The sequence below is a fragment of the Apium graveolens genome, chromosome 8, assembly GCF_009905375.1.
Source record: "Apium graveolens cultivar Ventura chromosome 8, ASM990537v1, whole genome shotgun sequence".
Taxonomy (NCBI): domain Eukaryota; kingdom Viridiplantae; phylum Streptophyta; class Magnoliopsida; order Apiales; family Apiaceae; genus Apium; species Apium graveolens.
Window position 1 is genome coordinate 28,468,647 of NC_133654.1, and position 27,925 is coordinate 28,496,571.

Genomic DNA, 27,925 nt, shown 5'->3' on the forward strand with positions numbered 1-27,925 from the left:
GGACCGAATCATGTCTAACAAAGTTCGATTTCTCCTTTCAGATACCCCATTTAACTGTGGAGTATATTGAGGAGTCCACTGGGAGACTATACCATTTTCTTTGAGATAATCTAGAAACTCTCCATTCAAGTATTCACCACCTCGATCTGATCGAAGAGTTATAATACTATGTTTGGTTTATTTCTCCACTTCATGTTTATATTCTTTGAACTTTTCAAAGGCTTCAGACTTGTGTTTCATCAAATACACATATCCGAATCTAGATCTATGAAAGTAATGAAGTACGAAAATCCACCCATGGCTTGCGTAGACATTGGTCCACATACATCTGTGTGCACCAATCCTAGCAAATCTGCAGCCCTCTATCCATGTCCACTAAATGGAGATTCGGTCATTTTACCCAATAGACAAGACTCGCATGTAGGATATGATTCAAAATCAAAGGTGTCAGGTAACCCTTCCTTATACAATATCTGCAGTCTATTTTTACTAATATGACCTAGCCTACAGTGCCAAAAAATAGGTCAGATTTTCATCATCTCGTTTTCTTTTATTAGTTTGTTCAATCCTAAGTAAATCATGCTCTACATCACATACATACAGACCATTATTTAAAATACCACTTCCAAAAAGAACATTATCTCTAAGGATAGAACATTCATTATTCTTAATAATAAATGAAAAACCATCCACATCCAACATAGGAATAGAAACAATATTCCTCACAATAGAGGGAACGTAATAACAATTATTCAAAATAATAGTCTTGCCCGTAGGCATATGTAAACTAAATGATCCTACAGATATGGCCGCAACCCTTGCTCCATTGCCCATACGTAGAATCACCTCATCTTTTTCAAGAGTCCTACTTCCCTTTAGTCCTTGCAACGAATTACAAATATGAGAACCACAGGCGGTATCTAATACCCAAGTAGAAATTTGACCTAGTGACATATTAACTTCGATCATGAACATGCCTGAATCAGAAGCGGTAGTCTTACTACCCTTCTTCTTCTTCTTCAATTCTGTAAGGTAAACCTTGCAGTTCCTCTTCTAGTGCCCCAACTTGTTACAGTGAAAACAAACAGTTAAATTAGGACCAGTCAACTTGTGAGCATCTAGTATGCTCCGGAGTGATAGTGCAGAAGACATGACGAATATAGTAAATCTGAAAATGATAAACACATAACAACACTTAGCAAATATTCAATTTCATTTCAAAATACTATATGAATCGGGTCTTTATTCATAAGTGTCTCCCACTAGTTTATCTAATTTTTTCAACCCCCTAAGTGAAAATTAAGCATTCATAATGCTAGTGGGAATAGGGATCCTACATTCCATCACACAACCTCGGATATGGCACGAAACGTCATGTGATGTTCAATAGGCAGACAACTCTTGTCAATTACATCTTATGTTATTCCCTAATATAAGTTTAGCCTCTTGAATAATTGAGTCACGGCTGTGGCACGACAAACTCAATATTCTAAGTCAAGTCTAACCAAACATTTTGTACAATTGAATCAGTCTCCAACGGCCCACGGCTGTAGCACATACCGACCTTTAGATTCTAATTTAATGTACACATCTCTATGTAATAGACAAGTATTTCTTATTTCGAAATCAAAGCCCTCGGCTGTAGCACGAAATGATAATGATTTAAAAATAAGAACCACTTTCTACCATGTTGGAAGGCTATTACCAACACAAGCCCGTTGTGTCATTGGCCAATTACTACTTGATATTATTTAATTTTAGAGGGATTATATTACGTTACAATCATAATCATATTATAAAGAGATTCTTCCTTTTAAATTAAATATTTCAAATCAATAATCGATAATCAGATGATTCCCAGATCGGGTGGAGCATTGTCAAGAGGCGTCACTTAATAACCCTTTCTTACAGATAGAAATCTGTTGTTGACAGAATCATCCTTTCTCTCAATATTGAAAATTCATATTCAGTTACGTGTTTCATAAACACAAGAATCTCATGATCGTATTCATAATATTTATTGTTAAGGCAAGAAACGATTCCTATTCTAGATTTTCTAGAGCACGCCTTATATTGGTTTAAGTTCACCTAAATCTATCATCGCATGGTAAACATAGGCATATATCTCATATATAAAATTAAATAAACAAGTAAATGTAAAGTGCAATAAAGTAAATGTGTTTGGTTATGGCCCCATCCTATGTGATCTTAATCAAGCTCATGATAAAGATCAAGGTCAATCTAATATGGTGATGGAAATAAATACAACTACTTATTACATAAGTCTTCTTCTTTGTTTAGACTTCTTGTATGCCTCATCTTCTTCTTTGTATCGCCTCCATCGGATAACCTTCTTGAGTCTTCAATTACATTACATGATTGAAAGTAAAACTAATCTAATGAACTTACAAGAATAACTCGAGTTACATTCGAGATTTATGATTACAAAGATTGACGATATGCAAGTCGTATTTAAAACCAAAACCAAAACCATTAACTAAGGTCGAAAGGCCATAACCATCCACCATGCTCATACAACAAATAAAAGCATGTTAAAACACATAATCTGATCTTAACATAACATATTTTCCATGATCTAATTATAAAAAGAAAATATGACAAAAATCAGAAAAATCATAATCAAATCAGAAAAACAAGAATCACTGTTTACGGGCAGTAAATGACTTCAAACGCCTTACAGAAGATTCATTGAAAGCTTCAGCTATCAGTTTTTTTTCAGACACTCGTTTACCTATGGAATAGGGTATCGTTTGCGTAAATCGGACACCAGACCCAGATTTCAGCAAATCTTCAGCAGCCAATTCAGAATCCGTATCTAATATGATTCTCATAATTAGAACAAACATAAATCATGTATATATTAGTATATATACAGATTACATAATCATCTTATGATTATACAACTCACATGAATATCATATATTCAAAACCATACATATATAAACATATTATATCAACATCAAATCATGGCGAATCACGTACATGCTCATATATCGAAAATAGTTAAACACATAAAAGAATTAAAAACTTTTCGCAAGTAGCTCTGATGCCATTGAAGGGTTTTTAGCACATAAACGCAGCGAAAACGTAAATTTAATCTTAAAAAAAACCGAAACCCTCCGCAGGATCCATGCGAAAAATAATATTTAATTCATAGTTCAGTATGTTTACCTTAAGAAGCTTTACGTTAATGGAAAGATGAAGGTCTTTAATAGCGATCCAAGAACGATGAACCGAGATCCTTAGCAGCTGCTCCTCAAGTGTGAAGCACTCCACCGGTATCCACCAAGAAAATGATGTAATGAAGGAGGAGGAGATGGAGAAAATTAGGGTTTTGTAAATCTTTTTGGTTGAGGCAAAAATAGGGTTTATAATAGTATATTTATAGGCAAAATTTCCAGCTGAAAATTTTCCCATAAAATATTATTATTATTAACCCTTTATTATTCTCACTAATAATTAAAACACCTTTTAATTATTAATCCTTTTTCTAAACTCTTTAGAAATAATTCTCTCACTTGATTTAATTTCCAAAAATTAAATTCTTAATTAATAATATTAAGAACCTTTTCTTAATTAATTTATAATCAATTAAATCTCATTTAATCAATTATTAAATTTTCCAATTAATTATTTATTTCATTAATAAATAATTATCAGCCATTATTAATTAATTCCTCCACCATTAAATCATTCTCTTTTATGGTGTGACCCTGTATGTTCAATATTAAGCCGGTAGTAGAAATAAATAATAATAAAACTATTTTATCATTATTTATATAAATTTTCTAATTCATTAAATATGATTAATTAATTAATCATATTTATTCTACATCGTGAGGGATACTTCTCAGCATATCACGACTATGCGGATAATACGAATTCACTGCTTTGAATACCAAGAACCTATTCAGTGAGTAGTTACCGTGCAATTAATCCCTTCTACCCTGCAATTTCACGATTAAATACAAGGCATGGAACTTGTGTCAAGCCTATCTTATTTAATCACTTGCTTTCCCATTCACTATGCTTAGTTCTATTTAATGTAAATTAGAAACTCCTTTCTAATTTCATTCACTCTGGCCAGAGATTCCTGAACTAACATAAGTGGATCAGCATTGAACATTTTCTTCCTACACTGGAAGGGGTAGATCCTTTATTGATTATACACTATCTTCGTGTACAAATTCCTATACCCAGTAGAGCCCTTATAATTGTCCCTTGAGACTAAGAACTAAACCAAAGCATAGTTCAGTGTACACAAGATAACTATGATGACCTCAAGTCTAAGGATACTTGTACAACTATCACTATGTGAACAACTGCTGACACGTGAGTGAACTTCATTAGTTGTTCAGCTGTGTGAGTCATGTTCAGTGAACTTATTCTATAATAAGAACCTACATACTAGCTATAGTGTTACCACACAAATGTCTATGAGAACAGACATCCTTCATAATGAAGCAAACATAGTATGTACCGATCTTTGCGGATTATTAATTACCGGTTAGTAATCATACGACCAGGAACTATTTAAGTTTAAAGTTATCATCTTTTAGGTCTCATTATTATGATCTCATCACAATCCATAAAAAGCTTTACTCTAAACTGTGGTATATCTTATTTAAACATTTAAATAGATAGAGCCCGCAATAAAAACAAAACAAGCCTTTTATTAATATCAATGAAATCAAAACAGATTACATAAAAGTTATTCCTAAATCCTCATACATGATTGGACTTAGGATATATCTCTTTTATTATCATACCCTTATCCAAAAGTTCCTGCAATTGGGTAGCTAATTCCTTCATTTCTAATGGGGCTAACCGGTAAGGTGCCTTTGAAACTGGCGCCGTCCCTGGGGCCAACTCAATAGCAAATTCAATCACTCTATCGGGTGGTAATCCCGTAAGGTCTTGTGGAAATACATCTTCAAATTCGTTGACTACCAGAATATCTTGCAAGTTGGGCACCTCCTTCTGCGTGTCTACCACATAGTCTAGGTAAGCCTCGCTTCCTTTTTGTAGCATCTTATTGGCCTGGGCAATGGTCAAAAATTTCTGGGTCTGCCTCTTCCCTCTAAATATGACTTCTTTCTTCCTTGGGATATTCAACTTAACTTTCTTCCCCTTACAGTCTATCTGAGCATCATTGCTAGATAGCCAGTCCATTCCCAAAATTACATCAAACTCCCCTAATTTAAAAGGAATCAGATCAACACTAAAAGATTGTCCCCCTATGCCTAACTCACAGGCGGGGTGAATCTGGTTAACAAGAATAATTTCATGGTTGGCTATTTCCACTTTTAAGGGTTCTATCAAGGGTCCAGCCTTAAGTCTTAATTTATGCGCAAAATCCTTTGATATAAAAGATTTAGTTGCTCCAGAATCAAATAAAACATTTGCACTGATTGAATTTAGAGAAAGGGTACCTGCTATCACATTTGAGTCTTTCATAGCATCTTGCACTGTCATGTTGAAAGTCCTCGCAGTAGGTGGCTTATTAGAAGCAGCTCTGCTTGCTCCTAAAGCTGCTGGTTTGTTCATTGGGCATTCCCTCTTCCAATGACCCGGGCGTCCACACTGATGACAAGTGGTGGTTGGGCGGTTAATGGGGGTTGGCGAAGTGCACTTGTCTGAATAGTGACCTTCTCGACCACACTTGAAGCAGATTACCGGCTTTCTTTTACACTCCCCAGAATGCATTCTTCCACAAGTGTTACAGGCTGGCAATGGGGGTCGAGACTGGTTGGAATAGGACATTCTTGACTTCTGGCTGCTCTGGCTCACATTCACACTCATTGGCCGCTTAAACCCAGTGTTCTTTCCCGGTAGGGACACTGCTCCTCGATTAAATCTAGTTGGGAAGCTCCCTCCTGCGGAACCTCCACCCATGTTCATACTTTTCCTCTTTATTCCCTTCTTCTCTCTTTCCTTCTGCATCTGTTCACTTCCGGCTTCTACAATTGTTGCCTTTTGCACCAGAGTGGCATAATCAGTAAGCTCAAGGATTGCCACCCTATTCTGAATCCACGGTTTCAGTCCCTGCTGAAACCTCCTAGCTTTCTTTTCCTCGGTGCTCATAAACTCCGGCACAAACCTTGATAACTCAGTAAATTTTGCTTCGTACTCTGCTACAGATAAGTTATTCTGCTTTAGCTCCAAGAACTTGAGCTCCATCTGGTTCTCCATAAACCTCGGGAAATACTTTCCCAAAAATAACTGACTGAATCTCTCCCAGGTTATAATAGCATCTGTCTCCATGTTTTTCTAGGCCTCCCACCACTAGTTAGCCTCTCCTTTCAGAAGGTAGGTAGCAAATACAGTCTTCTGTGCCTCATCGGTACTCGGAATCTCAAAGGATTTCTCCATTTCCTTTAGCCATGCCCTTGCCTCAACTGGGTCGGCTGATCCATGGAACTCAGGGGGCTTAAGGGACTTGAAAGCCCTGAAAGAGTTTGCCACAACATTGTTATTTCCTTGAGGGGTGGGTTGGGTTGACGTTCCAAGTTCTGCCTTAGTAGTTACATGAACTGTCCCATGGGATCCATGCCTGGGTTTGGTACTGGTTGCTCAACTTCAGTTTCTCCTTCTTCAGCCTCTATCTCAAATCCTTCAACATCATATGTTTCCTCCTCCTCTTCATACGGGGAGTCATCCTGTTCAACATAATCCTCATCTTCCTCTTCACTGTGTTCTTGGTTCCTATCGTCCTGGTTATGGCTTCCCTAGTCCTCAGATCCAGGGTTCGCCCTAGTTCCAATCTTTCTTCGTGGCATGATACTGATAAATTTTTGGGAAATTCAACGTTAGGTCACAATCAACCCTTGTTATTTTGTCCTTGATCAAGAACTCTTTTTAAATTAAAATGAATTGATTAAAAGGAATTGGATAGTATGTTTTGTTATGACTGAGGCACCAGTCATTGTTAAAACCTCAGTAGCAGGGAGCCTGATGGTTTTATATGGCCAATGTGTGCCGAGGATCCTCAAAGGTTGTGAATCACTTGTTATGTGGTTCAGAGCTTTGATGCGGGCTGATCACCCCTAATTGCTCATAGTGCTATGTGATTTCCAATTCCATTCACTTATTAGAATTTGATCTTCTATTTGAGATTTCATATTGTTAAATTATCCTCTGTTATTGTTTATCGAGTTTATGATACATTGTTATGTACTATTATTCACTTGCTGAGCATTTTGCTCATTAATATTGTTATTGATGTTATCCCTTCAGTGAAACCCGAAGATGGTTCGTTTCAAGCAAACCGTGCGTAAGACTTCTGGGGACTTGGGGTATGCTTACCGTCAGATGTTGGAGCAGTTAGGGAACTAGTAGTTTCCTAAGGGTTGTAAACTTTGGGTTAAAATTTGGTAGTAATTTGACTTAAGATATTTTGGTTTGTAATAATTGTAACACCCCCAAATCCGGGGTCGGGGATCCGGGTTGTCACGAGTTCCATTTCCCTTAACAACACCCAATCTTAATAAATAATCAACTACTCTGTACTGTGACCCCACCATTAAACACACACACCACAAGTTATAGCCTCAGAGATGAATATCCAAAAATAATCACAAGTCATTTTATTCCACAATTATATGCCACTACACCTTAAACAAGTTTCTGAATAAATTTACATTTCTTTGCCATTATTACAATTCATAAATATACATAATCTGATACATCAAAAGTTGAAAGCCTAGCCTATTGGTAGTTCCTACCTCAGCTACAACGACATCAACGCCTATAGGAAACTGCGGAACGTTTCCTATCCGCTCGCGAATTGGGAGCTTGGTCCTGTTCATCTTGTCTATCTGATGTTATGTGATGAAAGAAGAAAGCAAGGGTGAGCAGCAAGCCCACCAAAATAATATGTATAATGATTAACAATATATGAGCCTTCTCATAGTACTCATGAAAGTCTTGGTCAAAAGATATGAACCAAGTTGATATCTTAATACGATGAAGTCGCAAAATATTCAGTATATATATATACATATATACTTTTCAAAATATGGGAAGTCCTCTTCCATGCATAATACACACAGAGTTCCAGTGTATAACTGTATAAAAATATCGTTGCAAGGTGATCTCATATATCTAACCTTGTCTCAACGTTTTTCTGAAAATCTTTGTCATGCATAAGATAATCATTTACTAGATATAAGTTTAAAAGATGAAGTTACAAGATACTCCAATATACTTATATCTTTTCCAAATACTACTTGAACTACCACCGTTCAAGTTATAATTAGTTCAAAAGTTCATCACATAGATGAGACTACAAGATAATACTTGAATAGATTCAACCTTTAAAATATCATCAAAATAAAATGAAGTTATGAGATACTTCATTTGATGTAAACATCATTTTGAAAACTTGACCCTGCCAACACTCAACAATCGCCCAACCGTAGCCTTTCTATCGAAGTGCTCTGGGTAGTGTTGCAGAAATTATCCAATTGGATGATGAACTCATTACGGGAGTTTGCCGCACCAGGAAGACCACTTACGATGATCAGTCGTAGTAGTACAACCCCACCATTTTCTACATGTAGAGGAGAACCTGTCGGATTTACTTGTCAACCGAACACTGAACTCCTAAGGAATGGACCGCCTTAGCGGAACTTCCAAGCCATTTGGGCCAATATAATAAGGCTGGGCCGGCGCTACTCGGCCACTTACGCCACTCCTAGTTCAGATGAAATCCATGACTCTGAAACGTAAAGCTCGTCCCCACTTTCCCCAAGTAGAAACTTGTTGATACGGCTCCACCAAGAAGTCGTATCTAGTTGGAAAGGAAAACTCACCGATATTTCCCAGGCGATGCCTGTTAATGGATTCACTTGTTCCAAGAATTTTACTTCCCGAGTGTTGGGTAAGTAATCAATTCATTTATCAAAACAGCAACCTTGTTGCGATTATAAAACACACCACAGAGCCGGATCCCTCAAGTTTTGAGCGAGTATTTAAATCCCCTTCGAAAGGAGGATCTTAAATATAAAAATGAGTTTTGGGATCCGCTCTAACTTTTAAAAATCATTTTGAAGACTCGCAAAACATTTTTAAGAATGTTTGGAGTGATGCTGATTTAACAAGGTAAATCAGTCGCAATATATGAGAAAATATCTGAATATTATTATTTAAATAATATTCCCATAAAGAATAATCTTTATAAAAATAATTGAAGTAGAAGTTTTAAAACTTATACTTGAAATGAATAATAAATAATCAAAGATATACTTATACAAAAGTAATATCTTTATTTGAATATCAAAAGTAAGTTTGATTATCGAACATTATTCTTTAATAAAATAAAGAATATTAATAAATAATAAGCGGAGTCATAATACCTCGAATGAATATTATAAATAATATTCATTAAATAAAATAAAGGAGTCATACATCCTCAAATGAATATTCAAATAATATTCATTAAATAATATCACTGAGTCATAAGCCCTCGAATGAATATTCAAAATAATATTCAATTAATAAAATAAAAGGAGTCATAAGTCCTCGGATGAATATTCAAGATATTCAATTAATAAAATAAAAGGAGTCATAAGTCCTCGGATGAATATTCAAGTAATATTCAATTAATAAAATAAAAGGAGTCATAAGTCCTCGGATGAATATTCAAGATATTCAATTAATAAAATAAAAGGAGTCATAAGTCCTCGGATGAATATTCAAGTAATATTCATTAAATAATATAAAGTTATCGAATAAACCTTATTCGATTAATAGTTTTGAAAACTATTCATATGTATATATATATATATATATATATATATATATATATTATACTCGGGAGCATCGCTTCCCGGTTTTAGAAATATGTTCACCTTTTGATCCCCTATACTAAGGGTAAACTCAAATACTGCTTATTTCTAGCATATTTATTATGCAACTATAAGCATTTGACCCGACAGATATATAATCAAGAATATGAAACAGGCATGCATATATACCATATCACATGCTCCAATATATCGCAAGAATTTGCTAAATAACCATTATGCATCTATCACAAGATAATGCATATACAAGTGTATACATCACAACAACAGTATAGCGGGTAGAAAACTTGCCTGAGTGCTCCCGGATAGGCTTAAGCTTAGAGGGGGTCCGATAACCTATGAACAACAACATAAGTTGGAATTAAACCCCGGTCGCTTAAGAAACTAGACTTTAACCATTTAGAGTCCTAACGTTCGCTTTCTCGCTTAACGATTTACTTAAGTCGCTCGAGTATCCTCGGCTCCACCATTTTTAATAAATTAACCATTAAGGGTTTTAAGGCGATTCTTTCGCGAGTGTATTACCAACTGCCTAATACACTTTACATAAATGTTTCATACTCCAATTATCCCTTTTAGGTCATTAACATATGTTTCAAAGTAAGGCGAGGGGTAAGGGTTCGTTCGCAAAACGTCGTTACTTAAAACGGCCGTTTCTCCTAAACCGTTCATCGGAATCAACCGAACTACATATCAAAACGAAGCTCGTAACATGAACTATCTAAACATGGAAATGGTTAAAACCTATCAGTGAGTTCAAGGGTTCTAATGTTAAGAACAAAAACAGTCTACGGTAAATCGGGCATTATGGCGGCTATGTTTACGCGATTTCCCAAATTTAAACCATTCCAAAACAACCACCAATCAACCCCAAATCAATCATACAACAAACATCCATCCAAAACACACTCCAACAGCCCCAACAACTCAATATTATCAACTTTATACTACCCTCAAACATGAACTAAAAGCTATACTTAAGTTCATTAACTAATTAACAAGATTTACAACTCCAAAAACACCACAAAACCAACTAATCTCTACAAACTCAACCAAACTTTAAACAAACAAGCCTCATGATTCACATATACTATATCAATCATATTCATTCCTAATTACTCAAAACCAAAGCTAGGGTTTGGAGTTTATACCTTCCTTGGAGCTTTTAATCCATGAAAGATCCTTGAAATGCCCATGGAAGCCTTAATCTAACCTCCTACAAGCTTGTTCTTTCAAAGAAATCAAGAACACAAAAATTAATTTCAAGAAAGTACTATTCACCATCTTCTTCCATGATTTATAGAAAAAGATTGGCTTGGAATTAGAAGCTTAAACTTATAGGAAGTATGTAACTATTCATGGGGAAGCTTCGATAAATACCTTGCTAAATAGTAAGTGGTGGAGCTTGGATCTTCATTTTTTAAGAAAAGGGGCCGAGAGCTTCATGAAGAAAATGGGGGTTTTGTGTTTTTTGATGAAAATGAAATGTTTTGGCTTGGTTGGTTGCTTTTTGTTTTATTTTTTGGTTAATTACCTTTCTAGCCTTGACTTTGTGTGGTTTTAAATCAACCACATCTCCTTCCCCTTATGTCATGCTTATGTCACATTGCTATGTCATCATCCCTTCTAATCTCTTTGATTAGCTTCTAATTGTTTGCCTAATGACCGCTTATCTGTTATACGGTTCGCTTAACTTTCGTTTTCGTTTATCGTTTGAGGGATCATACCCGGGATCTTATTACTTAGGTTCCCTTAACCTTTCTCAATATATTGTATTCCTTTTATGATCCTCTCTTATAATCCTTTAATTTAAATCCTTTTTATCATGTTACCTTATACTCAATTCTTTCCGTATCTAGTGGATTTCCGGGAAAAATCAAAGTGTTCGGAATTGGATTCTGACGATCTTTACATACACTTATATACCATATAGAGTGCCAATAAAATCTCAGAATATCCATAAAAGAACCCCTACCTAGTGTGGCATGAAAAGTTTTCTCATTCAGCAAAAACACTATTCATAAGGGTTTCAAAAATTTTCCAAAAATTGGGGTTATTACAGTCTCCCCTCCTTAAAAGGATTCCGTCCCGGAATCAGATAGAAAATGAATAGGGATACTCTCTTAGCATTGCACTTTCTAACTCTCGAGTAAATTTTCCCACATTGTGGTCCTTCCATCAAACTCTGAATAGTTTGATAACCCTTCTCCTAAGCACTTGTTCCTTTTCGATCTATAACCCTTTCTGGTTGCTCCCTATAGGTTATGTCTGGTCGCATGCCTATGCGCTCATATGCCCCTATTTATCTGGCATCCGAATTACACTTCCTTAACATTGATACGTGAAACACGTTATGACTTGCTACCTGTTCGGGGGTAGGGCTAGCTCATATGCTAACTTCCCAAACGTCTTAATATATCCAAGGGTCCAACAAATTGTAGACTTAGCTTTCCTTTCTTTCCGAACCTCATTAATCCTTTCTAAGGGATACCTATAACATTACTAGGTCCCCTATTTCATACTCTTTGTCCTTTCGTGTCAAATCAACATACTTATCATGTCCATCTTGGGTTACTACCAGCCGTCCTCTGATTAGATCTATTATATCCCTGGTCCTTTGGACTACTGCGGGTCCGAGCATCTTGCGCTCTACAACTTCATCCTAACATAAGGGAGATCGACATTGTCTTCCCTCAAGGGTCTCATAAGGCGACACCTCGATACCTGACATACGATCTATTATCGTGAGAAAATCCGCCTTAAGTGATCATTCCAATTTCTTTCAAGTCTATTGCACAGACTCTCATTATAGCTTTTAGCATTTGAGCTTTTGCTTCTCAATACCCATTCTTTTCCAGTTCGTAATCTCTACTACCTTCCGTTCCTAATATTATACTGGTTATACTTTTGCTTGTTAGCGTTCTATAACCTTTTAATACCCATGTCAACCTTAGTATCACGAATGTGTTTCCATTCCGAATACCACCACAACTTTATTACTCCTTTTTCATCTGTTTCTATTTCCCAAAGTTTGATCAATCATATAGAAGTAAAGGAATTTGTTGAGAGATCACTATGATCATGAACACGTGTTATATCGCATAGTTAGTACAGAAGGTGGCCAGCCTTTAGTACTTGACAAGCAATTAAACAATAGATGGTATCCCACTAGGCTTCTATCACACAGGTAGATAGTCATTCGGCAATACCTCCCCTTCTGGAAGGGTTGTTCTTCTCAGCTTACATGAAATGAAAAGAAGAGAAAAGAACGAACTGAAGAGGATTGTATATTCGTAAAAAAAAAAATTATTGCCATAAAATATCTGGCTTGGAATCTACCTCTGAACTATAGAGGTTTGTCATAGGAGAACAAAACATATATGTATTTATATCAACATCAAGTATTATAGCATCGTATTTCACATGCCTAAATATTTTTGCTATTCCGTCCATCATTCTATGGACCCATGCTCTTCCTCGAGCTTATACACAATCACCTTTGAAACTCCCTCGATATCGAAAATCAAATCTGGGATCTCATTCTAGACATCATTGTTACTAGAATTTTAGCTTGCATCGCAACCTTCCTCGTATAGTAATACGACTCTCTATTGATAAGAAGGAATAAATATTCAATAGGTAGATAATCTACTTAACTAGTCTATTCAATGACAACTTATACATCACCACAACCCGATTAGGGGTACCCAATCTCAACATCCATTACACTACAACTCTCACGGTTGTAATCGGCTCATTATTCAAAGAATCGTTGCTGCATTACTATGGTCCACCACTGACCTACTATCGTCATTCATTTTCCTTGGAATCTTAATAGCTAATCATACGGAGTCCATACCTGTCGTATCAAATTCTTCTAAGGAGTTAACATAATCACCATTCATGATTCATGAAGAACACTCCTGATCCTGACATACATACATGACATGAAGCAGATAAAATTGCAGAAGAGTTTCAGTCAAAGCAACGATAGCAGGTGAATACCATTCTTAATCGTATGCCTTAAATAGAAGACTTAACTCAAGGTTCGTTTAGTCCTTTCGTAACTTGGTCCTGGCTTATCTCAAGATAGGACCTTCTAAGATAGGAAGCCCGCTCACAGTGATTACACGAATTAAACCTTTACCAAACTACTATTACGATTGGGTATTGCACAGTCATCAGAAGGAATGTCAATCTTCCAAACCATAATACAACCTTCACGACTTTAACCATCATCACTATATTCCTATGGCATGAGCGCCTATAATTATCCTCTTACATTTAAAGTGTCGGCCACCTCTTTGGCCTTTCCTGATAGTAAAATTTCCTTACAATCAATGTCTTTTAAATGACCTTCAACTAAATTTTCTACCTCATTTCCAATCACTGCTTGTGTGAAGATGTTTTCCTTAAAATCTGATGAGTAAAAAAATCACCATTTTTCCATAAGTTATTGCCTCAGTCTTTAGAGGTTAATCACTGTCACGACTGACTCTCAATCATACTTAGAACATCTTTTATCTTAAGTCCTAATTGCCCTGAACAATTTCGACCATTACTGGTTCGATCCATACTTTCTCGTGGTTTAACACGTGCCCCACTTGGCATCATTATAATTACGTCACATTTCCTTTATCAAAATTTCTATTCTTGAGAACTTTGAATATTACCTTTCTTCTTGTAAAACCTCTAAGGTTATCCTTAAATCCTTCATCAGGTACACCCTAGGCACAGGGCATATCAAGATACCATTTACTAATACCAGAATCATTGTCTATATACTTCTGAAAAATTTCTCCACTGATCCTTAAAGGTTGTTGTTACCTTAATCCTTTCCAATTTATACTTGTCAAAACTCATACTGTCCCTATTAAGGGTGAAATGCCAACCTTCATGCATTCCCCTAGGATTCATCTCAAGTTATCGAAGTTATATCCTTAATTCCACCTTTAAAAAGGTACTTGCATCCTTCCATGGATAAATCAAGTCATATATCCTTGATAGATTATCTTATTCAATCATTCCCACCCAGATAGTCTATACCAATTTCACAATAGCATCCTTATTCAAACTGAGGTCAACACATATGGCCTTCAAAAGATAACAATGGTTACCCGCTTTTCTTTCCTAATTTGGTAATGATAACATGGATGTTCCAGAAGATATTGGTCGTGTTCAACGTGAACTTCTTCTTAATAATTCCTTATTTACTTTTGTTGTTTATCTCAACAGTCATCTCAATGTTGGGATATCTTTCATACATGGCATCTCCCTTTCTAGGTATCAAGCCACCGGTCTTACACTTCACATTCTTGAAGGTCAATTCCTTCATCCAATTTTCCTAATTTCTTACTTCCTTGTCTCCTCAGTCTATCCGCGTCTCATTATTTATCCTTCGAACTATCTCAAGGTTTCCTTGAATCCTCCCAACTTACAGGGGATAAAATATATGTATCTCTTATTCCTTCAATCATCAACTTTAACTCATGGTGAATCACCCTCATCCTGACGATTACTTACTTTTCTATTTCTATTGCTACGAGTCTTTAGGGTTTCCTCATACCCAACTCCCTTATCCTTCCTCAAACTCTATTGCCTTTATATTCCTTTCCACTTCAGTTTCTTTTTATTTTTTTTCTTTCTCTTACAATTATTTCATGAACCAACACAACATAAGCATTGATTTCAAACATCCCGTCATTCTGGATTCGTGTCCTCAGAACGAATCTTGATAACTTTTACAACTTAGATTCATAATTCATCATACTCGTCTGCCTTTGTTCTAACTCTAAAGCTTTTACACTATCTCCATAACCTTGGGAATTACTTTCCCGAAAACAATTGACTGAACTTAAATCAGTTTATTATAATCTCTTGCTTCGTGCCTTCCTTGGCCTTTCACCAGCGGGTGGTCTCTCTATTAGGAGGGTAAGTGACAAAAACAGTCTTTTGTGATTCATCAATCATTTAGAATTTCAAATGATTCCTATATTTCCTTTAGCCAGGCTCTTGCCTCGACTGGGTCAACCTGTTCCTTGGAACTCTGAGAGCTTAGCGATTTAAAGGTCATGAAAGAATTTCCTACCGCATTGTTTCCTCAAGGTGGTGGTTGGGGATAATAGTCTAAGTTCTTTTTAGACAGGTCCATGAATTTTCGTATAGGAGTACCGTCTCGGGTCTCCTTTCCTTACTCGACTTTCTGTTTCCTTAGTATGAAATGTTTCATCCTTCTCCCATACTTGGGGTTATCTTATACGTTAAAATTCTTGTTTTCCACTTCATTATGTTATGGGCTCCTTCTTTCTTAATGGCAATCTCCCTGATTATCACATTCGGGGTTTGCCCTAAATCTTATTCCTCGAGCTATGGATTTCATCTAAGATCCAGTCCTTAAGCTCTTAAACGTTTGGAACCCAAATTCTTTAGGAATACCTCATTATTGCATTATCATCTTTCTCGGTATTAATCTCTTCTCTATTTATTGGCTCTCTGCCTTCATTCATTACTTTTTCTTGGCACAATATGATCTTTTCCAATAATTTGGGCTGTATTGCAATCTCAAACAGCTTTTCGGTACCGGCTCCAGTTACCTTCACTTCTATTTCCATTTCCTCAAAATCTCTTATCAACTCTCCCAAAGACATTTTGATCTTGAGTCTCTCCTTTTTACTAAGGGTATCAGCCACCACATTGGCTTTCCCCGAATGATAAAGAATCTTATAATCGTAATCCTTGATTAGCTCTAACCACCTCATTTGGCGCATGTTGAGCTCTTTCTGCGTGAAAATGTACTACAGCACTTATGGCTTAGGTAATTCTCGCACTTCTCTCCATACAAGTAGTGCCTCCAATCTTTAGGGCAAAACTATTGCCACGAGCCCAAGCTCATGGGTGGGGATATCGAATTTTATATTCCCTTAATTGTCTTGACGCGTACGCGAGTACCTTGTTGTGTTGTATAAGAGCACCATAATTCCTTATGTGAAGCATCAATATAATTCACAAAATCTCCTTTTTCCATCCGGCAATGCCAACATAGGGGCCATCACCAATCTTTGCTTCAGTTCTTGAAAGCTTTTCTCGCATTTCTCTGTCCATTCAAACTATTCAGTCTTACGAGTAAGCCGCGTTAAAGGGCTACTATCTTTACAAACTTGAACGAACCTCCGGTAGTGACCGGCCAATCCTACCTCTGGTAGTCGACCTAACCATGGTCATCAATTCATCAGTGGTCCTTTATTCATTCTTGTCAGGATCCTCCACGGGATCCTCCCCAGCAATAATCCCTTCTAGGATAACATCCTCAACCGCTACATCCTCAATATGAACATCATCCGGTCCTGCGTTAGGACGCTCTATCGGATCCACAATCCGATCTCCAATTAGTAATAAAACATCATCGCGTTGTTGCTCCTCAACCTCAGGGTTCGGAGTCCCGCTACCATATACGATAACGAACTACGCTTCTATCACGATATTTATAAGGGTTCCCATAAGGGTTTTAACTGTCGGTGCTACGTTAGGTAGCCCGACTATGAACTTGGCAAGAGTTCTTATTATCTTAATGAACTTATTATCTTAACGTCACATCATCTCTGAGGTTTATAAAGCTTCGCTCTGATACCACTTCTGTAACACCCCCAAATCCGGGGTCGGGGATCCAGGTTGTCACGAGTTCCATTTCCCTTAACAACACCCAATCTTAATAAATAATCAACTACTCTGTACTGTGACCCCACCATTAAACACACACACCACAAGTTATAGCCTCAGAGATGAATATCCAAAAATAATCACAAGTCGTTTTATTCCACAATTATATGCCAATACACCTTAAACAAGTTTCTGAATAAATTTACATTTCTTTGCCATTATTACAATTCATAAATATACATAATCTGATACATCAAAAGTTGAAAGCCTAGCCTATTGGTAGTTCCTACCTCAGCTACAGCGACATCAACGCCTATAGGAAACTGCGGAACGTTTCCTATCCGCTCACGAATTGGGAGCTTGGTCATGTTCATCTTGTCTATCTGATATTGTGTGATGAAAGAAGAAAGCAAGGGTGAGCAGCAAGCCCACCAAAATAATATGTATAATGATTAACAATATATGAGCCTTCTCATAGTACTCATGAAAGTCTTGGTCAAAAGAAATGAACCAAGTTGATATCTTAATGCGATGAAGTCACAAAATATTCAGTATATATATACATATATACTTTTCAAAATATGGGAAGTCCTCTTCCATGCATAATACACACAGAGTTCCAGTGTATAACTGTATAAAAATATCGTTACAAGGTGATCTCATATATCTAACCTTGTCTCAACGTTTTTCTGAAAATCTTTGTCATGCATAAGATAATCATTTACTAGATATAAGTTTAAAAGATGAAGTTACAAGATACTCCAATATACTTATATCTTTTCCAAATACTACTTGAACTACCATCGTTCAAGTTATAATTAGTTCAAAAGTTCATCACATAGATGAGACTACAATATAATACTTGAATAGATTCAACCTTTAAAATATCATCAAAATAAAATGAAGTTATGAGATACTTCATTTGATGTAAACATCATTTTGAAAACTTGACCCTGCCAACACTCAACAATCGCCCAACCGTAGCCTTTCTATCGAAGTGCTCTGGGTAGTGTTGCAGAAATTATCCAATTGGATGATGAACTCATTACGGGAGTTTTCCGCGCCAGGAAGACCACTTACGATGATCAGTCGTAGTAGTACAACCCCACCATTTACTACATGTAGAGGAGAACCTGTCGGATTTACTTGTCAACCGAACACTGAACTCCTAAGGAATGGACCGCCTTAGCGGAACTTCCAGGCCATTTGGGCCAATATAATAAGGCTGGGCTGGCGCTACTCGGCCACTTACGCCACTCCTAGTTCAGATGAAATCCATGACTCTGAAACGTAAAGCTCGTCCCCACTTTCCCCAAGTAGAAACTTGTTGATACGGCTCCACCAAGAAGTCGTATCTAGTTGGAAAGGAAAACTCATCGATATTTCCCAGGCGATGCCTGTTAATGGATTAACTTGTTCCAAGAATTTTACTTCCCGAGTGTTGGGTAAGTAATCAATTCATTTATCAAAATAGCAACCTTGTTGCGAATATAAAACACACCACAGAGCCGGATCCCTCAGGTTTTGAGCGAGTATTTAAATCCCCTTCGAAAGGAGGATCTTAAATATAAAAATGAGTTTTGGGATCCGCTCTAACTTTTAAAAATCATTTTGAAGACTCGCAAAACATTTTTAAGAATGTTTGGAGTGATGCTGATTTAACAAGGTAAATCAGTCCCAATATATTAGAAAATATCTGAATATTATTATTTAAATAATATTCCCATAAAGAATAATCTTTATAAAAATAATTGAAGTAGAAGTTTTAAAACTTATACTTGAAATGAATAATAAATAATCAAAGATATACTTATACAAAAGTAATATCTTTATTTGAATATCAAAAGTAAGTTTGATTATTGAACATTATTCTTTAATAAAATAAAGAATATTAATAAATAATAAGCGGAGTCATAATACCTCGAATGAATATTATAAATAATATTTATTAAATAAAATAAAGGAGTCATACATCCTCAAATGAATATTCAAATAATATTCATTAAATAATATCACTGAGTCATAAGCCCTCGAATGAATATTCAAAATAATATTCAATTAATAAAATAAAAGGAGTCATAAGTCCTCGGATGAATATTCAAGATATTCAATTAATAAAATAAAAGGAGTCATAAGTCCTCAGATGAATATTCAAGTAATATTCAATTAATAAAATAAAAGGAGTCATAAGTCCTCGGATGAATATTCAAGATATTCAATTAATAAAATAAAAGGAGTCATAAGTCCTCGGATGAATATTCAAGTAATATTCATTTAATAATATAAAGTTATCGAATAAACCTTATTCGATTAATAGTTTTGAAAACTATTCATATGTATATATATATATATATATATATATTATACTCGGGAGCCTCGCTTCCCGGTTTTAGAAATATGTTCACCATTTGATCCCCTATACTAAGGGTAAACTCAAATATTGCTTATTTCTAGCATAGGTATTATGCAACTATAAGCATTTGACCCAACAGATATATAATCAAGAATATGAAACTGGCATGCATATATACCATATAACATGCTCCAATATATTGCAAGAATTTGCTAAATAACCATTATGCATCTATCACAAGATAATGCATATACAAGTGTATACATCACAACAACAGTATAGCGGGTAGAAAACTTGCCTGAGTGCTCCCGGATAGGCTTAAGCTTAGATGGGGTCCGATAACCTATGAACAACAACATAAGTCGGAATTAAACCCCGGTCGCTTAAGAAACTAGACTTTAACCATTTAGAGTCCTAACTTTCGCTTTCGCGCTTAACGATTTACTTAAGTCGCTCGAGTATCCTCGGCTCCACCATATTTAATAAATTAACCATTAACGGTTTTAAGGCGATTCTTTCGCGAGTGTATTACCAACTGCCTAATACACTTTACATAAATGTTTCATACTCCAATTAGCCCTTTTAGGTCATTAACATGTGTTTCAAAGTAAGGCGAGGGTTAAGGGTTCGTTCGCGAAACGTCGTTACTTAAAACGGCCGTTTCTCCTAAACCGTTCATCGGAATCAAACGAACCACATATCAAAACGAAGCTCGTAACATGAACTATCTAAACATGGCAATGGTCAAAACCTAGCAGTGAGTTCAAGGGTTCTGATGTTAAGAACAAAAACAGTCTACGGTAAATCGGGCATTATGGCGGCTATGTTTACGCGATTTCCCAAATTTAAACCATTCCAAAACAACCACCAATCAACCCCAAATCAATCATACAACCAACATCCATCCAAAACACACTCCAACTGCCCCAACAACTCAATATTATCAACTTTATACTACCCTCAAACATGAACTAAAAGCTATACTTAAGTTCATTAACTAATTAACAAGATTTACAACTCCAAAAATACCACAAAACCAACTAATCTCTACAAACTCAACCAAACTTTAAACAAACAAGCCTCATGCTTCACATATACTATATCAATCGTATTCATTCCTAATTACTCAAAACCAAAGCTAGGGTTTGGAGTTTATACCTTCCTTGGAGCTTTTAATCCATGAAAGATCCTTGAAATGCCCATGGAAGCCTTAATCTAACCTCCTACAAGCTTGTTCTTTCAAAGAAATCAAGAACACAAAAATTAATTTCAAGAAAGTACTATTCACCATCTTCTTCCATGATTTATAGAAAAAGATTGGCTTGGAATTAGAAGCTTAAACTTATAGGAAGTATGTAACTATCCATGGGGAAGCTTAGATAAATACCTTGCTAAATAGTAAGTGGTGGAGCTTGGATCTTCATTTTTTAAGAAAAGGGGCCGAGAGCTTCATGAATAAAATGGGGGTTTTGTGTTTTTTGATGAAAATGAAATGTTTTGGCTTGGTTGGTTGCTTTTTGTTTTGTTTTTTGGTTAATTACCTTTCTAGCCTTGACTTTGTGTGGTTTTAAATCAACCACATCTCCTTCCCCTTATGTCATGCTTATGTCACATTGCTATGTCATCATCCCTTCTAATCTCTTTGATTAGCTTCTAATTGTTTTCCTAATGACCACTGATCTGTTATACGGTTCGCTTAACTTTCGTTTTCGTTTATCGTTTGAGGGATCATACCCGGGATCTTATTACTTAGGTTCCCTTAACCTTTCTCAATATATTGTATTCCTTTTATGATACTCTCTTATAATCCTTTAATTTAAATCCTTTTTATCATGTTACCTTATACTCAATTCTTTCCGTATCTAGTGGATTTCCGGGAAAAATCAAAGTGTTCGGAATTGGATTCTAAAGATCTTTACATACACTTATATACCATATAGAGTGCCAATAAAATCTCAGAATATCCATAAAAGAACCCCTACCTAGTGTGGCATTAAAAGTTTTCTCATTCAGCAAAAACACTATTCATAAGGGTTTCAAAATTTTTCCAAAAGTTGGGGTTATTACAATAATGAAGATGTTAGATGTTGTTCAAACTCATTCCTGTGGATTCGGGAATTATGGATAAGGTTTTAGCCTTAATAATCTATCTTTTGTAGTACTTTACTGTTTAATCTATATTATGCATATTTCTTCTAGTTAATATTGTGGGTGTCAAAGGTTGGTATCAGAGCCACATGTTTTGAGTCACTGAACAACATAGGATAAATGAATATAAGATAGGAATTTAGAGAATAGGATGAACTTAGATCATTTGGGTTTTGGGGCGTTAAAATCTATAGGTTTTGTGACCCTTTTATTTATAACCACGTATATATATAACTATTTGGAACGCATCATCCTCATCGACTCCCGGATTCCCTTCTACTGTGCCATTCCCTCTTTACAAGTAGATGGTATTGATGGTTGATCGACTAGAGGCCGAGAACACGAATCTTCAACGTAGGGAGGGCCAGTTGTACCGCGAGAACTCGAATGATGAGCCAGACCGACCCCGACTGATAGCTAGGCTTTAGGAGATCATCCAGATGGCCGAGGACCGATTGGCGTTGATAATTCCACACCGTGAGAGAGAAAGTCAGATCACTCTTACCGCCATTGCCGACGAACTCCGCTGAGTGATTAGCCATCTCTGTGCCCATGTTCCCCCACCACCATCTTCTTAGACTATCATATAGTCCACTTGTTTCCAGTATCATTGTTGATTAGTAATTTGATTTCCATTTGTACCTTGTACCCGGATTGTTTCGGGAAGACTTTATTTGCACTTTATTTCCTGTTCGTACTCTATTCGCACTTTTCATTCGAACTAATGTTAAATTTGCACTTTGATTATCTCTATGATATTGCCATCTCATTACCATGCTATATACTTGCTTAGATAAAAATTGTTGTTTAAATTTTATCGATTCCTTTAGAACTTGATCATGTTAAATCTTTCCCTAAAATATTCCTTGAATGAGACCTTATTACTTGATATTTACCCTTGTTATAACTTTTCCATGCAAATATTGAACTGTGAATAAACCTTTCTTGTCTATATTCAGAATCATGCCTCCTCGTAGAGCTTGCAACACCAATACCGGGGATCATGAAGATCCACCACCCAACCTGGCTCAACTTATGCAAATACTTCACCAACAATCTGTTACCCTTGCTCAACAATAACAACTCCTTCAACAACCACCTCCACCAACCCCTACAACTTTCAAATCATTCCAAGCTGTGAAACCACCGGAGTTTTGTGGAACTCAAGACCCTGTAGAAGCCCAATCTTGGCTTAAAGAGATGGAGAAAGCTTTCACGCTAGCTGTTGTTAGGGAAGAAACGAAGGTCGATTATGTCACGCCCCCAACTTGACAATACATATAATATAAATTATTACAATAATTAACAAAAGATAGTAAACACAACTGAATCCAAGATCTTATAGTTTAGGGTTTGGAACAACCCAACACTATTAACTATTACAATCTGATTTTTAATATCGAGTCCTCACACAAAAATATTTCTTATTCTACCTGAGCTCGAACATACGCATCGGCATCACAAGTCTTACGTGTTGTTTGCTTGAATCTAACCATAGCTGCTAGCTATAATATCAGTGTGAAAACAAGTAGTGAGCCAAATGTCCTATACGATAAAACGAGATAAAAGAATATAATGTAAAGGTAGAGCTAATAATTAAGAGATGGATTGTTGGGTGATGGCATCATTTGTTTGTATCAAAACATTTCCAAAATAATTTCATAATCAAAAACCATTTTATGACGCTACGGATTACAGCCGGTGATCAGCCGCGAAGTAATCCCGAACCTCGCTGGGTTCTAAAACATTAATGGGATCTCTAGAAAACTTTTAAGACTACAATTTAAGTGCGGAAAGGACTTGCGTCTCAGTCCAGATCCACTATTTAAAGAAAACATTTATCCCCCTTTGGGACTGAAAATCCAAATTTTTAATCATTTCAAAAACTGATGCCAATTTGACAATTAATTTCTTAAACAGTAAACATCTTTATCAAGGGTTATAAATCCACTTTGAAATACTGGGAATATATCCACTAGGGCCATGATCCACTAGACTTTACTCTATCAGGTTAATTGAAAGGTTTCTATTTACAAGGACTTTGACAAGGAGATTTAGTAAGGCTATCGGATAATATGGAAGAGTAATGCCAGACTAGGCTTAAAGCAATTGTTTCAAATAAGGTATAAGTATTAAAATATCAAGAAGATATGCATCACTGGTTCCAGGTATGATATAGGTATTAAAATACAAAGAAAGTGATCATCAACTCAAGGTATAACAGGGTATCACGCTTAGGGGTAAGGATAGGGTTATCAAACAATCATTAACAATCTTTAAGGAATGACTGGCTTTTAGGCTTCAAGCTGAGGTTACTGGGTATAACTTACACATGGTTCAACATCACAATTACTTTGGTATACTAGCATAATATGACATTTTGATCTACTTGCATAACAATCTTCAAATAAGGTAAAATTACTTGCAATAGACACTTGCGGGTTCATGGTATTTTTATATAATACGAAGATAGATTTGAAAACCACTTGGTTCATGTATATCAAGGTAAATCAGAATACTCGCATCATATATAGGAACTAGTTATCACACACTTGCAGTGTAAATAAGAAGAAAAGCAGGTTAAATCACTTGCCTTGAAAAAGGCTGGACTGGACTGGCAGGTAGGAGCAACTGAAAGCTTTACTCGACCTTTATGGCAAGTTTACCCTCGTCTCGAGATCCTACACAAATAATAATAACCTCATTATAATATATTCTCACCAACTCAACCTATTTGCAAACCGAAATTAAATACAATGGCACTTAGGCCTATATACACGCAATCACCTTATAACATAATAGTACACATAGCCACATATGCTCACATACCATATTTAAGTACCAAATAATATCACACGTGCCATAGTGCAACACTAGGCTTGGATGATCTCGCTCCACATATTTAAGTCACTTGGTCGCTAAACTAGACAAAATCTCCAAATTTTGGCTTCCTACTCGAAGTGCCTTTACTAAACCATCCAATTCCTATTGACCCTAACTTGGGCCTTTCACTCTACTGACTTTATGCTGTCTTGCAACTATGGTGGTCAACCTAGGCCTCACTCATAAGTGCTCTAACACTATGTGGTAAGTGAAGGTGCTTATTATGGTAAATTTCAGAATGATCTCTAAGGTTTCTTGGGTGCGTTTGGCACTCTTACACTTCAAATTTTCCTTCAAAACTTCGACACTAGACTCTTCTGATCATAAGGAAACTCCCAAACTTGATGTGGCTCAAGGGCCTAGCTTGGGCCTCCCTAGGCCTAAGCTTAAAGTCCATTACTCCCCTGTTTATCTGGGCAGAAAAGGTCCTGACTTGAACTAACTTGTGACACATTATTCTAACTCAAATCCTATGAACTATGGCTGGAAAAACTCCTCTGACATTCCCTCTAACTAAGGCCCAACAGGGCCTAATAAGGTCCTACCTATGACATGGTCAAAACTTCTTATTTCTAAGTTGCAACAAAATTGTCCCCTGTTGGACATATTTGATGTTTCCACTCGTGCACCTAACCAAACGTCTTACAAACCTCCAACAAACACTAAAACCTATTTTATACTCCTAGTGCTATCTTCTGGTGGATTGGGCCTCAAAGTGCACAACAATGTCAAGGTCAAATCTCACTCTAAATCTCAGGGTACCAAACTAATATTCGGCAGAAACTAATACTCTCCTTTCACCAAGGTTCTTACTTAACAAACCTGATAGGGATAAATAAGTCCTGATTTTATAATTAATGGGCTGCTAGGCCCAATAATAATAAGATGTATAATATTCAGACCAGAAAGGTTAAGTCTGACGGATCAGATTAGGCCTGGTGGAATAAAAAAGGCCCAAAAAGCCCTGATTATTAATTAATTTCGTAATTAATTAATAAGGGAGAAATCAGATGTTGAAAAGAGTCCCGATGAGGATATAAATCCTTAGAGATTAGCCTCAAGGGGACCTGAAAGGATAAGGAATCAACTTCCTACTTCCTAGGACTCCTAAGTCTATCCTAATTCAGAGGCTTATCCACCAAGCCTCCTATACCAAGTCCAATTCAAGGACTCTCGCATCTATATAAGGGGCCTCACCCCACAAATCAGAACTACGTTTTTGACTTGATCCTTGGCAATCAGCAAGGTACGTAGGCATCTTGTTAAGGCAGATTGAGTCACGAAACACAAGAGCAGTCAAATCGAGCCTCGAAGCTCACGTTCATTAGTATTAAATACAGTAATTATATATAGTAGTTTTAATCCATAACATTTGGCGCCGTCTGTGGGAAATACGCAACAACAACCATGGCGAGAACACGGAGAACAACCAGCACTCTGGAGGAGGGAACACCATCAGGGACAACCCAGGCGATTTCATCAACCGTGGAGGTTCCTCCCCATTCAACTTATGCATCTACTCAGGGGGAAGCCCAGACAGGGGCAACTCATCCTCAGCCACAAGGGACAACTCCCCCGACTATTCAAGGTACGAATCCTCAAGTTCAACAAATACATATACCTGTGAATTCTCGACCCGTCGGGTATGAATACTCAACTATTGTTACTACTAACCCCCCTTATGGGATGCCCCTTCACCCTGAGGTTGGAGGAAGTGGATATGCTGGGCGAAGCGAAGCACGAGGGCGGTCGCCCCCCTATATACGAGGTTTGGATCCTATCCCTGAGGATCGGGAATTTTCTGGTCCATACACTGAGAGAGACTCCGAATCTTCGGATGATGAAGTGGCCCCGAGAAGGAGGCGTCCTGGGAAAGAGCCAATGGCCGATGGAAGGCAACGCCCCCAAAGCACCCCAGGGGCGAATCCCCAAGAAGTGCAGGAAAAGATCAGGGCTCATGAGGCTGAAATCCAAAGGCTGAGGCGTGATTTGGAGGCTCACCAAGCCACCAGACCCCACATACCTCCTAGGGGGAGAAATCCTCCTCCTATCATAGACCTGGATGGTCCGGTAAGAAGAAGGGCTGCTGTCCCAAGAACTGATCCAAGCAATCTCCTTCCCCTTGGAGATCCTGATGATCCAACTCCACCCTTCACAGAAGAGATAATGAATGCCCATATCTCAAGAAAATTTAAGATGCCCACTATCAAAGCCTATGATGGCACGGGAGACCCCGCTAATCATGTTAGGACATTCTCTAATGCACTGCTGCTGCAACCCGTGAATGATGCTATAAAATGTCGGGCCTTCCCTCAAACCCTGTCGGGTATGGCTCAAAGATGGTACAGTCGCCTACCCCCAAATTCTATTGGATCATTCAGAGAATTAAGTCAGGCTTTTATTAAGCAATTCATCAGTGGAAGAGTCCATGAGAAAAGTTCAGCATCTCTTATGAGTCTTGTGCAGGGAGCTAAAGAATCCTTAAGAGATTACCTAAATCGTTTTACAAAGGAGGCTTTAAAAGTCCCAGACCTTGATGATAAGGTAGCCATGATAGCACTGCAACAAGGAACTAGGGATGAGTTTTTCAAGATGTCTTTGGCCAAACGACCCCCTGAGAGCATGTTGCAGCTCCAAGAGAGGGCAGGGAAGTATATCAAGGTTGAAGAGAGTATGAGGAAGACCGTAGTAAGTAATGAGCCCACTGGAGGCAAGAAACGAAAAACTGATTTGGAGTATATCGCTAAGGATAAGTATCCTAGAACTGAACAAAACCCTGATTCAACCCCCAAGAAGGGAGGACCTGGGCAAAAGTTCACTGAATACGCTAAGCTGAATGCCCCCAGAAGTCAGATTTTGATGGAGATTGAGAAAGACAGAGATATTCGCTGGCCTAAGCCCTTGAAGGCTGATCCCGCCAAGCTAGATAAGGGCAAGTATTGCAGGTTTCACAAAGATGTTGGCCATGACACCGATGAGTGTAGGCAGTTGAAAGATGAAATTGAGTTTTTGATTCGAAAAGGAAGGCTGAACAAGTATACTGGAGATGGAGGAGACA

At 37.0% G+C, this 27,925-nt stretch overlaps 1 protein-coding gene across 1 annotated transcript in view; it reads right to left on the minus strand.

Moving 5' to 3' along the window:
• Positions 1-23,202: 23,202 nt before the first annotated feature.
• LOC141679443 (uncharacterized) overlaps positions 23,203-27,925 on the minus strand; it is a 173,235-nt gene continuing 168,512 nt past the window's right edge. The window contains exon 4 of the mRNA XM_074485946.1: positions 23,203-23,251. Within this exon, the coding sequence (XP_074342047.1) occupies positions 23,203-23,251 (49 nt within the window). The remainder of the gene's footprint in view (positions 23,252-27,925) is intronic.